The 13,209-nt window shown below is 47.8% G+C and overlaps 1 protein-coding gene across 2 annotated transcripts in view; it reads left to right on the top strand.

Moving 5' to 3' along the window:
* The window catches only part of LOC144137646 (uncharacterized), a 60,820-nt gene that overhangs the window by 31,253 nt on the left and 16,358 nt on the right, over positions 1-13,209 (top strand). For both annotated transcript variants that reach the window (XM_077669586.1, XM_077669585.1), the window contains exon 4: positions 9,447-9,544. In XM_077669586.1, coding sequence (XP_077525712.1) covers positions 9,447-9,544 — 98 coding nt within the window. The remainder of the gene's footprint in view (positions 1-9,446; positions 9,545-13,209) is intronic.

The raw sequence follows: 13,209 nt of genomic DNA, 5'->3' as shown, positions 1-13,209 counted from the left end.
TCAGCGAATCGCACGAGCCAGGGTCATGGACGTAACGTATGGCCGAAACCCGACTACAAAGTACACTGATGCTTCTCCTTATCTTCAGCGGCCAGCCCACGCGGTGTACGTCACTAGTTCCACAGGGCAAGAAATGACCTGCCTCGCCGTCCCTGCAACACAGACGGAAACCGCTGAAGAAGGGGTATTGCCCTAGCCGCAACGACTAGTGAGGGCGCAATCACAGTGCTTACGGATTCCCGAGCAGCATGCCGCAGCTATCTACGGGGACGCATCTCCAAAACAGCCCTCCGCATCCTCGAAACCAAGGGCCAGCTACCCATAATAGAAATCGTCTGTGTACCTGGACACACATCCCTCGCCGGTAATTAGGCGTCCCATATTCCACTGCCCGCTCGCACGTACACCGGGCCATTATCTACCAGGGGCAAACATCGCCTGCTGCTCCCAGCACAGAACCTCTTGTTAAATATGGAGACATTCTGGCCACTATCGCCAAAGCAGAAGAATATTGCCGGCTCCACATCCCCATTATCGAGACCAGAAGCCACCAGCCTGAGAATGCAAACTGCTATACCCATCGCACCCTTCTTCACGCGATCTACCCCAACATATACCCGGTCACCTGTAATTTTTGTCTCTTTCACGGCACGCTATACCACCAAGTATGGGAGTGCGGACTAACCCCAGGCCTACCCCCCAACCCCTTCCACCCTTACGAGCAGTGGGTAGCCTGCCTTAAACGTCCAGACCCTGGAACCCAGCGTATAGTGAGGAAAAGGGCCTGGAATTTTAGCCATGGCCAGGGAATCTCGGACTAGGGATGCCCCCCGCCGGGTGGGTGCCCTAACAGCAGCACCAGCGCTCGTGGAATAAACATTTATTCCGCCTCTTGCTCCTCCTCGTAATTGTTTAAAATTTCCTTTGCAATTGTGCCACTGCCCTCGGGAAACAGTGGCATTTTGAATTTTTGTTTGTATTTTGATTGCACTGTCGTTTTAAACTACTAAATATTTTTTTTTCTAATTTCAGTGATAATTCAACTCATTGAACCATTTCACGAACCGGTTCAATCTCCCGAACCGTTTCGCGAACCGGTTCGATACGTGATTTTGTCGAACGGGAACTGAAGCGGAACGAAATGATTGCGCCTGCACCAGAACCAGAACCGAACCGATGTTTTTGTCGGTTCGACACACTGAATACTGATATATATATATATATATATATATATATATATATATATATATATATATATATATATATATATATAAACAGATAGGAAATGAGGGGCTCGTTGAGGAAATATAGAAAGTTAGGTCGGCAGTCTACAACGCCAAAGAAGGCATAGGGGTGTTGTTAGTCTCTTTTTTTTACTACGGTTGATCACGTTACCATTTTTGAAATATAGGAAAGAAAGAAAATCACGCGCCGCACTCTGGGCGCGTGTTTTTATAACACCGTAACAACACACCTATGCCTCCTTTGGCGTTGTAGACTGCCGACCTAAGTTTCTATTATATATATATATATATATATATATATATATATATATATATATATATATATATATATATATATATATATATATATATATATATATATATATATATATATATACATATATATATATATATATATATATATAGATGTATATATATATATCTATATATAGCGAATCAGAATAGGAAATTAGGGGCTCTTTGAAAATAAGACAGAAATAAAGGTTGGCTTTTCTCCACTTTCTTTATTTCCAAATTCTTTATCTGCTTCATTGACCTACCACATCCTCCCAAATACTTTCCGAGGTTTTCTTGACTGCCAACCTTTATTTATGTCTTATTTTCAACGAGCCCCTCATTTCCTATTCTGATTCGCTACATGCATAGTGAGGGCCCCTGTTCTGGCAGTCTTGGTGCCATAGGAAGCTTAAGAGGGTACAACGTTGGTCGACCACTCTCGACATGTCGTAGACACCCGAGTCACGGCCCGGGGGTTAAAAAGAAGGTCCCCTTCACCCCGAGAAGTCGGAGTGGCGCTGGCTACCACCCCTAAGCACAGGAAAACATTGCATTGACATAATAACCCCAGAAAGTTGAGGGGGAAAATAGCCCCGCCGGTAGCGTAGTGGTTATCGCACCAAACCGGAATTCTGGAGGTCGTGGGTTCGGATCCCACCAGGCGGGCATATTTTCTCCACTTTCTTTATTTCCAAATTCTTTATCTGTTTCAGTGACCTACCATATCCTCCCCTTTGCTTTCAGAGGTTTCCTTGACTGCCAACCGTTATTTTCTGTCATATATATATATATATATATATATATATATATATATATATATATATATATATATATATATATATATATATATATATATTGTAAGGAAGACCATCGCCAACACCATACTCGTTTAAATAATGTAGGAGCATGGACAGCACTGGTCATTCGCAATACGTGGGTATGTGACACAGAAGCCACACATGGAAGAGGCACCAACTCGTGGATGTCCGATCGCCATCGCTGGGACGAAGAAGAAGTCTCGTCTCGTTGGCTCTCCGTCTCGACTTGCTGGTCAGCGCGACTTGGTGCTTCGGTGCTACCGCTGCTGCTGGTGCGGCTGAGGAATAAAGCCTGAAAACCCTCTTATAGTTTTGGTGGAGGTGCAACAATCTTCGTTCTCTTACGCTGGAGCTCCGCAACCGGACACTCGACCCTCCCAGCATGTCTCGAAACGATGACCCCCGGCCTGCCCCAACACCCATCGTCTGCGCGGGTGCAATTCGTGAGCGGGACCCTCCCTCATTCAACGGCACCGACGAGAAAGATGCAGAGGACTGGTTTGCTACTTTTGAAAGAGTGAGTACTCATAACCACTGGGACGACCGCCTCAAGCTGAACAATGTCGAATTTTCCTTGACTGGGCTCGCAGAGCAATGGTTCTGGAACAACGCGGCACGTCTTAACACGTGGCCTGAGTTTAAAGACGACTTCATAAAATCATTCGGTCGCCCCGCTGCTCGAAAACTCCTCTCAGAGTAGCGTTTGCGTGAGCGGGCACAGAAAAGGGGTGAAAACTTCACTTCTTACATTGAGGATGTTGTCGCCCTGTGCCGTAAGATTGACAGTGCCATGCCCGAACCAGAAAGGATAAAACACATTCTGAAGGGCATAGACGACGATGCCTTCCATATGCTGTTGGCGAAAAACCCCCAAACTGTGGCCGAGGTCGTTACTATTTGTCAGAGTTACGACGAGTTGCGGAAGCAAAGGGCTCTCACTCGGCGACCCCTCGCAGAAAATCAGTTTGTCTCCAGCTTGGCCGCTGATGACGGCGACGGTACCTTGTTGCAACGGATCCAGCAGTTTGTGCGAGAGGAAGTGGCTCGGCAGTTGTCCATCATCAACTATGTGCCCGAGCAAAAATCTTCTCTCAGCCCTGAACTCAGGACCGTTATCCAGCAGCAAGTCGCTGACTCCCTCCAAGCTGCACTGCCGTCAAGCCCCGTTGTTGCCCCTGTGCCCTATGCCGCCACCATACCCCAAGCTCCAGTGACTTCAACCCTGCCTTATGCAGACTCTATGCACCCCGTGACGATGGCCGCTCCAATACACTTTGCCGACTCTATCCCTCAACGACCTTACGCTGAAGTCGCTGCCAGGTACATGCCTCGGAGCCCCGTCGTTTTCCCCACCACCCGGCCTTTACGTCCGCTGGTGTTGTCTGGTCCCTCGCTCACCAACCCTTGGAGGACGCTGGACAATCGCCCAATTTGCTTTGCCTGTAGGGCTCCTGGACACATGGCACGCTATTGCCGCCGCGCCACGGTGACAGGACGCAACCCTGCCGCAGCTTCTTCCTACGCCCATTCCCCACTCATGCAGGAAGCCACCGCGTATTCGCCGATGACGTCTATGCCGCCCGATAGTCGTGACTTCGGAAGCCGTCGGTCTTCATCTCCGCGACGCCGCTCACTATCTCCCATGCGTCGTCGTCCTGTTCCAACGGAAGCGGAAAACTAGGCGCCGCAGTTCCGGAGGCAAGAACCGCGCCGTCGTCGATCTGCCCAAGGCCTCCTCCTTCTCCCGCAAACGTCATTCGTATTACCATAGATGGCGCTGAAGTCTTAGCCCTTGTCGATACTGGAGCCGCCGTTTCTGTCATGGACGCCAAACTTTGCCGCCGCTTGAAGAAGGTTAGGACGCCGCATCTTGGATTCTCATTACGGACTGCTACGGCTCATCCCATTCATCCAACTGGCATGTGCACTGCCCGTGTCGTTATTCAGGACGTCATGTATGCTGCTCAGTTCGTTGTCCTGCCTTCCTGTTCCCACGATGTCATACTGGGGTGGGACTTCCTTTCTGAACATAGAGCTGTCATCGACTGTGGCCGTGCCGAAGTAGAGCTCTTCCCGTTCATGGATCAAACCACCGGTGAACCGCCCGCTCCTTCTGCCATCAAACTGGTCCTCACGGAAGAAGTTAGCATTCCTCCTCATTCTGCCGTGCTAGCTTCTTTATCCTGCCCACTTCTGTCCAATGCTACAGTACTCTTTACGCCTTCTGACCTGTTTCACCAGCGACGTTGTCTTCGGCTTCCTTTCTCCCTGCTTCCCATTCGTAACTGCCAAACTACACTTCTCCTTTCCAACTACGGGTCGTGTCCGTGCACCTTGCAACGCGGAGAGTGCGTCGGCCATGTCGAGACCGTTCATTCTGTTGTCGCTGTGGCTGTGCCCGACGATTCAACCCCGCTTGAAATCAGTGGACTGTGTGCTCCTTCAGGAGCAAAATCCTCCCCGTCTGCAGACGTCTTCCTTCGCGCCATTGATGCCGACCTTTCATCGTCCCAACGAGACCAGCTTCTCGCACTGCTGAACCGATTTCGGACGTCTTTTGATTCTGTCCAGACTGGTCTGGGACGTACCACCACAGTCGCACACACCATCGATACCGGTGGTCACGCACCCTTACGGCAACGTCCCTACCGTGTCTCCCCCACTGAACGCCGCGTAATCGATGAACAAGTCGAGGACATGCTCCAACGCGGTGTGATTCGACCCTCCACCAGTCCATGGGCATCGCCGGTAGTACTTGTCAAGAAGAAGGACGGCTCTATTCGGTTTTGCGTCGATTACCGCCGGCTCAACAAGATAACTTGCAAAGACGTATATCCGTTGCCGCGAATTGATGACGCCCTTGATTGTCTACAAGGCGCAGAGTTCTTTTCCTCCATTCATTTACGCTCGGGTTATTGGCAGGTTCCCATGGCAGAGGCTGATCGTGCAAAAACGGCCTTTATTACTCCTGACGGCCTGTACGAGTTTAACGTTATGCCGTTTGGCCTCTGCAATGCGCCTGCAACCTTCGAGCGGATGATGGATAATATTCTCCGTGGACTCAAATGGCAGACGTGCCTTTGTTACCTCGATGATATTGTGATCTTCTCTCCCGATTTTTCGACGCACCTGATTCGACTTGAGCAGATTTTGACGTGCTTGACGACCGCAGGCCTTCAGCTTAGCCTGAAGAAGTGCCGTTTTGCTGCCCGAGAGCTTACTATCCTTGGCCACGTTGTCTCTAAAGCTGGTGTCCTGCCCGATCCTGCCAAGTTACGTGCTATGGCGGAATTTCCCAAGCCGACAACTGTGAAGGCCCTCCGCAGCTTCATTGGGCTGTGTTCATACTTTCGCCGATTCGTTCGCAACTTTGCATCTCTCATCGCGCCTTTGACAAAGCTCCTCAGCAAAGAAGGCGGCATCTGTGAGTGGTCCACGGCCTGCGACGACGCATTTACTAAACTGCGCCATCTCCTCACATCTCCGCCAATCCTGCGCCATTTCGATCCTGAGGCCCCTACCGAAATTCACACGGACGCGAGCGGAGTTGGTTTGGGGGCAGTTCTCGCTCAGCGCAAGGCAGGATATGTCGAGTATGTCGTTGCTTACGCAAGTCGCACGCTAACAAAGGCCGAGACAAATTATTCTGTGACCGAGAGAGAATGCCTGGCCGTTATTTGGGCGCTTGCGAAGTTCCGCCCGTACCTCTACGGGCGCCCTGTCCATGTTGTCACAGATCACCGCGCGCTTTGTTGGTTGTCCTCGCTCAAAGATCCTTCTGGGCGGCTAGCGCGCTGGGCTTTGCGGTTACAGGAGTATGACATTCGCGTCATGTATCGCTCAGGCCGGCGGCACAATGATGCTGATGCCCTTTCGCGCTCCCCGCTGCCTCATGACAGCGACCGGGTCTCGAGCTCCGACTGCTACGTGTCGCCATTGGAGATCCACTCTATGTCGTCCGAGCAAAAGAAAGACCCTTGGATTTCCTCCATGTTGGACTTTCTGTCTGGCTCATCAACGAACGCTGCATCTCGGACACTACGCCGGCAAGCGTCGCACTTTGCCCTTCGCGACGGACTGCTTTTCCGTCGCAACTACCAACCCGAAGGTCGCAAGTGGCTCTTAGTAATTCCGCGCCACCTACGCTCTGAAATGTGTGCCTATTTTCACGAAGAGCCACATTGCGCCCATGCTGGTGTCCCCAAAACATACCAGCGTTTGCGCTTGCGGTACTACTGGCGAGGCATGTACCGCTTCGTTCGTCAATACGTCCGTTCGTGTGTTCGATGCCAACGCCGAAAATATCCTCCCCGCCAAGGAACTGGGCCTTTGCAGCCCTTACCGTGTCCAGCAAGACCATTCGACCGTGTAGGAATCGACCTTTATGGACCTCTTCCTTGCACTGCAGATGGCAACCGATGGGTCGTTGTTGCTGTCGACTACTTGACCCGTTACGCTGAGACTGCCGCCCTGCCTGCTGCTACTGCACGCGAAGTAGCCTCCTTCCTACTTCGGCACTTCATTTTACGGCATGGGGCGCCGCGTGAACTCCTCAGTGATCGAGGAAGGGTTTTTCTGTCTGAAGTTATAGAGGCCCTTCTTAAATCCTGCCGCACGATCCATCGCACCACCACGGCGTATCACCCTCAGACCAATGGACTGACCGAACGTTTCAACCGCACTCTGAGTGACATGCTTGCTATGTACGTCGCGGCGGACCATTCCGACTGGGACGCAGTACTACCATTCGTGACCTACGCATACAACACCACCACGCAGGCCACGACCGGCTTCTCTCCGTTTTTTCTTTTGTATGGCCGTGAGCCTTCATGCACACTGGACACCATACTTCAATATCGGCCCGATGAGTCAGAGTGCACGCCCATCTCCGACGTTGCCAAGCACGCCGAAGAGTGTCGTCAGTTGGCCCGATCGTTAACTACGGAAGATCAGCAGCGTCAGAAGTCGCACCACGACGAAACGACTCCCGCTCCTACCTACTCACCAGGGTCGCTTGTCTGGCTGTGGGTTCCAGTGTCGTCGCCAGGCTTGAGCAGTAAACTGCTTTCGCGCTACCAGGGTCCCTACCGCATCGTGAAGCGGACGTCTCCAGTAAATTATGTGGTTGAGCCTCTCACTCCGTCGCCCGATCAGCGTTGCCGCGGCAAAGATATAGTCCATGTTCAGCGCCTCAAGCCTTACATTGACCCCGTCGTAGTTTCATCTCCCTGAGTCGCCAGGATGGCTCTTTCGTTCCCGGGGGCAATTGTAAGGAAGACCATCGCCAACACCATACTCGTTTAAATAATGTAGGAGCATGGACAGCACTGGTCATTCGCAATACGTGGGTATGTGACACAGAAGCCACACATGGAAGAGGCACCAACTCGTGGATGTCCGATCGCCATCGCTGGGACGAAGAAGAAGTCTCGTCTCGTTGGCTCTCCGTCTCGACTTGCTGGTCAGCGCGACTTGGTGCTTCGGTGCTACCGCTGCTGCTGGTGCGGCTGAGGAATAAAGCCTGAAAACCCTCTTATAATATATATATATATCTATATATATATATATATAGATATATATATATATATATATATATATATATATATATATATATATATATATTTATATATATATATATATATATATATATATATATATATATATATATATATATATATGACAGAAAATAACGCTTGGCAGTCAAGAAAACCTCTGAAAGCAAAGGGGGGGGGTTGTGGTGGGTCATACAAACAGATGAAGAATTTTTTGAGTCAGAAAGAAAGTGGTGAAAAAATGCCCGCCGGGTGGGATCCGAACCCACGACCTCCAGAATACCGGTCTGGTGCGATAACCACTACGCAACTGGCGGGGCTGTTTCCCCACCACCTTGTCGGGCATTTATGTGAAGGTATTTTTGTTTCATGCACTTGGGGGTGGTAGCCAGTGTCACTCGGGCCGTGACACTCGAGTCACGCCCCGGGGGTTAAAAAGAAGGTCCCCTTCATCCCGAGTTGTCCGAGTGGCGCTGGCGACCACCCCCAAGTGCAGGAAATAAAAATACCTTAGCATAAATACCCGAAAAGGTGGGGGGGAAGAGCCCCGCCGGTAGCGTAGTGGTTATCGCACCAGACCGGTATTCTGGAGGTCGTTGGTTAGGATCCCACCCTCCGGGTATTTTTTCACCACCTTCTTTCGACTCAAAAAATTGTTCAATATGTTTCTGTGACCAACCAAAACTTCCCCTTTGCTTTCCAGGGTTTTTGGACTGCCAACCCTTATTTTCTATATATATATATATATATATATATATATATATATATATATATATATATATATATATATATATATATATATATATATATATATATATATATATATATATATATATATATATATATATATATATATATATATATATATATATATATATATATATTTATATATATATATATGTATACATACATATAATCCAGGGAGCAGTTGAACCTTGAAGGTGGGAGAGAACACAAGAAAAGACAAGTTTGAACAAGGTTAAAGCACGATTGTTGCCAACGTTTCAGCAAAGAGACGCTGACGAAAGCAAGTCTCTTTGCTAAAACGTTGGCAACAATCGTTCTTTTACCTTGTTCAAATATATACATATATATATATATATATATATAGATAGATAGATAGATAGATAGATAGATAGATAGATAGATAGATAGATAGATAGATAGATAGATAGATAGATAGATAGATAGATAGATAGATAGATAGATAGATAGATAGATAGATAGATAGATAGATAGATAGATAGATAGATAGATAGATAGATAGATAGATAGATAGATAGATAGATAGATAGATAGATAGATAGATAGATAGATAGATAGATAGATAGATAGATAGATAGATAGATAGATATACATAACGTCATATGTCAACCTTGGTAGAAAGTAAAGCTTTACGTTTGGCTACGCGCGAACTAAGAATACGCTGTGCAAGTATATCGCTCTTGCATCATGCATTCGCCTAACTAGGATTACCATGCTAGTTCCGACAGCTTACGAGCGCTGTGTGTTATTAGTGTATGTTCTAATATTGTGATGAATAATAAATTTTCAAGAACTACCTTTTGTGGACCCGGATCCAACGAGTGTACCTGATGATGAATCACTCCAGCGATTAAAGGGGCTCTCGGATAAGCAGTGCGAGCACAACACTGTAAGTGCTTTGAGAACTTTTAACTTTCGAATTGCTCTCAGAAAATCAGTGTTTTTGGTTGGGTCGACAGCTACACACACGACGTTATATTGTTGTGTTTGATTACATTTTCAGCTTTCTCTCTTCAAAAATGTCATAATATGTATGGGTTTTTTACCTGCAATCATTTTAAATTTTTTGCTGATTTACTCTTCAAAATTTGCCATTTTTGTGTATCTAATCGGCTTTAAGATCATACTTTAGGAAATTTCTACCTCAGACATAATGTCTACCTCAAATGCCGACATCAAACGGGCCAATGGCCTTCTTTCTCACCAGCTTATTAAAACGTCCGGCGGAAGTTTAGTAAAACCTAACGGTGCTCTGTCTCCTGAAGAGGCGTTGTTTCTCTAGATACCAATAACTTGCCGAGATATATTTCTGTTTCAGTAAAAGACAAGAAATCAGGTATTCACGAAATAATCCACAGCGACATTCCATTTTCTAATAGGGTAGGACCCGTGCATGATGTGGTCTTAGATGGCTACAAACGAGGACTTTCTAGGCGGGCAACAATTACTAAAAAATCGCACTTCAGAATATTGCGACTTATAATTAAGCTCTTCTTAAATATCGCTACATCAAGCTGACAATTGAAATTTCAAAAGGAAATGTCATTTCGTGCAAAGCAATGTTCTTAAAACATTGTTGCTTTTTTCTCTACTGAACGAATGTTGCAAATCTCATGTGATACATCCTAAATTTCTACATCTCTTCTGAACAAAAATTAGTAATCCGAACTCAGCACTTTTAAAAAGACCCTGCAACATTTTCTTCAACTTTTGTTAAATCGTAAATCCTTTCAGCACGAACTCAACAAACATATGGTGTACAGCGAATTTGGGGCCACAAAATCCCACAGCCGAAAACTGCTGCTTTCAGCCTGTCAGATAACTTATCAACTTGCTCAAAAATATTTTTGTCTGACATTCCTTGAGCGCCCGCATGACGTCATTAGAGCATTGTAGCGGCTATTGCCGGGCTATTTCTCATTTGCATAAATTAACTCATAACGCATTCTTCAGACGGTTTAAAGAAATCACCACGAAAGCAAAGCAGAAACGAAAAGTGGATCTCGTGCGACGGGCAAATCAAGCGGTGCAGACTCCTGCCAGCTGATGAATATTGCGTCTACAAACGGTTCCAGACTGGAAGAAAAAGGTGACAGTGTTTTGGAAAGTTTGGCAGAATCCATTTCTAATATTCTTGTACGGCGGCTTGCAAGCGCTAATCACCTCAACGCTTACTTTTACATACAAATACTGCCAATAAGTTTGTATTAGAGGAGACATCTCTTCACTGAGAAGTTTGAAATCATGTAACAAAATTGTAGTATTGGTCGATTTCCTTTTTGTGCGCAACTGCTTGGAAAAGTCAGCCTGGTTTAAAAGAGCTGTCAATGACGAGGTAACCGCAAGAATCATCGCCATCAACCGGCGTATGGAACCTGCACACAACCATCCAACCCAAGTATTCCAATCAAAATAGTCTCAAGAACCCTCTGAAAACCTGAATAAAATTAGTCAATAGGGCTCTACGTCCTTGAAATAACAGGGTGATATGCTGATTATTTTGGTGCTTTGCCGAAACATACCAAATAAAACGCCACACAGTGACGTAATTATGTCGCTAAAGTTTGGCTCTGTCCGAGAAAAAGCACCTGTGCTCATTGTATATAAAACTTTCATTGTAACGTGCCATGCTCTTTGGGATTTTGTTTCTATAATGCACATACCATTAAGACCTGTTGACCTTTTCCCCCATAATATTGCTTTTTAATATTACCCAATCACAATTTTCAAAGCCACACTATGAGCACAAAAATCATGCAAATAATGTTCTATGAGACATGCAGGTGGTTCTTCAGGTTCTGCTCGTGTTGTCCGCCACCTAGCTCGGAAGCTAACGAACGATCTGGCTTGCGTTCACTGGAACGTTCCCCTTTCGGCTCACGATTTTAACAGCCCTCCTAGCCGCCCTAGACGCCAGTGACGTCTATACAAACAAAGTCGGCCTGTCAACAGCCCCCGAAAAGACAGAATTTGTCGTTATACATGGAGGCAGGCGTTCGAAATCGAAGACTGCGGAGAAAGAGGCGATCCAGTTACAACTTCGACAGAGTTCAGTACAGCGGAAAGCCGTAATCCGCATTCTCGGAATGTTTTTGGACGAGGCATGCACATCCAACACGTGGCAGGCACGCATAATGAGAACAATAAAGCAGGTCACGCACATCTTCCGCCGGATCACAAATCGAGCGCGGGGAGTAAAAGAACGAGAACTGCGCTACTTCATCCAAGCGTTCATCCACTCGCGAATACTGTACGGGGAACCGTATCTTTCCCTTACGAAAACGCAACTACTGACCCTAGAGCGCCTCAACAACGAAGCTCGCAGGATTGCAACCGGCCTGCCGAGATACATTCCCATAAATGCCCTCAACAGCTACAGCATGATAAATACTGTTTCGGATCTCATCGAGGTACAAATGCACGCGCAAGTCGCACGGTTGCAGTCGACATCAGCGGGGAGGGACACACTGGCGAGACTTGGACACAACGTCAGTGTACTTCCCCCATTACCTCAAGAGTCACCGCCATGGGAATGCATTTCCCTGACAGATGCCAAGCCGTTACCGCGGAACATGGGAAATGTTCAAGCAGCCAGAAGACGAGCATACGCAAAATGTCACGGAAAGTGGCTTCGTTGTCTAAAAGACCACTCCCCCGGAGGCGAAAAAAGTGGCGTCTTCTATACCGATGCGGCATCTATCATGCACCTTCTTAACTTCGCCACAGCGTGGGTTAATGAGGACGGCACATAACAAGGACGCAAACTTCACATCACAAAAGAACCGGGACACAACTCCGGGACAGAACTTCACGCCATATTGGATTTAATGAAGCACCTGAGCTTTCAGCGCAGTTCAGAAGACAGTAGTCTGAAGCACATCTATCATGTCTTTACGGACTCACAGGAAGCGTACAGGGCATGTGACAACGCTTGGCACACGCCCACTGTAGTCAGCCACTTTCGTCAGTTCATCAGCGGGCTCCACACCTTGGGCCACGCCTTCACAGTTCACTGTACACCTGGACACTGGGGCATACCGGGTAACGAAAAGGAAAACCGACTAGCGCGCGCTCTACTCCAATCCGCGCAATCGGGACGCCCTAGTTCGGAGGACGACATCCAGCACGAAACAGAGACGCCACCAACAAGTTACGACCCGAAAGAAGCCATCGTTCAAGCTAAGAAGTATCGCCGTGAATACTTAACGAGCGCCCACAACCCTTTGGGCATCCCTCCTCTTCCTGGCCATGTCTTCAGTCGTCGGCAGCAAGTCACTATCCGCCAAGTCCAGTCTGGCACACTCTTCACCCCATTCCTACTGCAGTGTTTCCGTAGACCCCAAAACGCTGGTTCATTCCGCCACAGCTTGGGCTCATGTGATACGTGCCTAGTTCAAGCGGACCTGGATCATCTGCTTTGGGCCTGTCCGCTCTACTCGCTGCACCGGACTCGAGCCCTCGCCACTCTGCGGCCCGAGGTACGCCCGACCTCCCTTCGAGCTTAGGCCTGCCCGGACTCATCTACCCCAATTGCGACCGCCGTCGAGCTCTGGC

The sequence above is a fragment of the Haemaphysalis longicornis genome, unplaced genomic scaffold (genome assembly GCF_048455015.1).
Source record: "Haemaphysalis longicornis isolate Haplotype H1 unplaced genomic scaffold, Haemaphysalis longicornis Haplotype H1 scaffold_43, whole genome shotgun sequence".
Lineage (NCBI taxonomy): Eukaryota > Metazoa > Arthropoda > Arachnida > Ixodida > Ixodidae > Haemaphysalis > Haemaphysalis longicornis.
The sequence above is the reverse complement of the archived record's forward strand: the minus strand, read 5'-3'. Positions and strand labels throughout refer to the sequence as shown.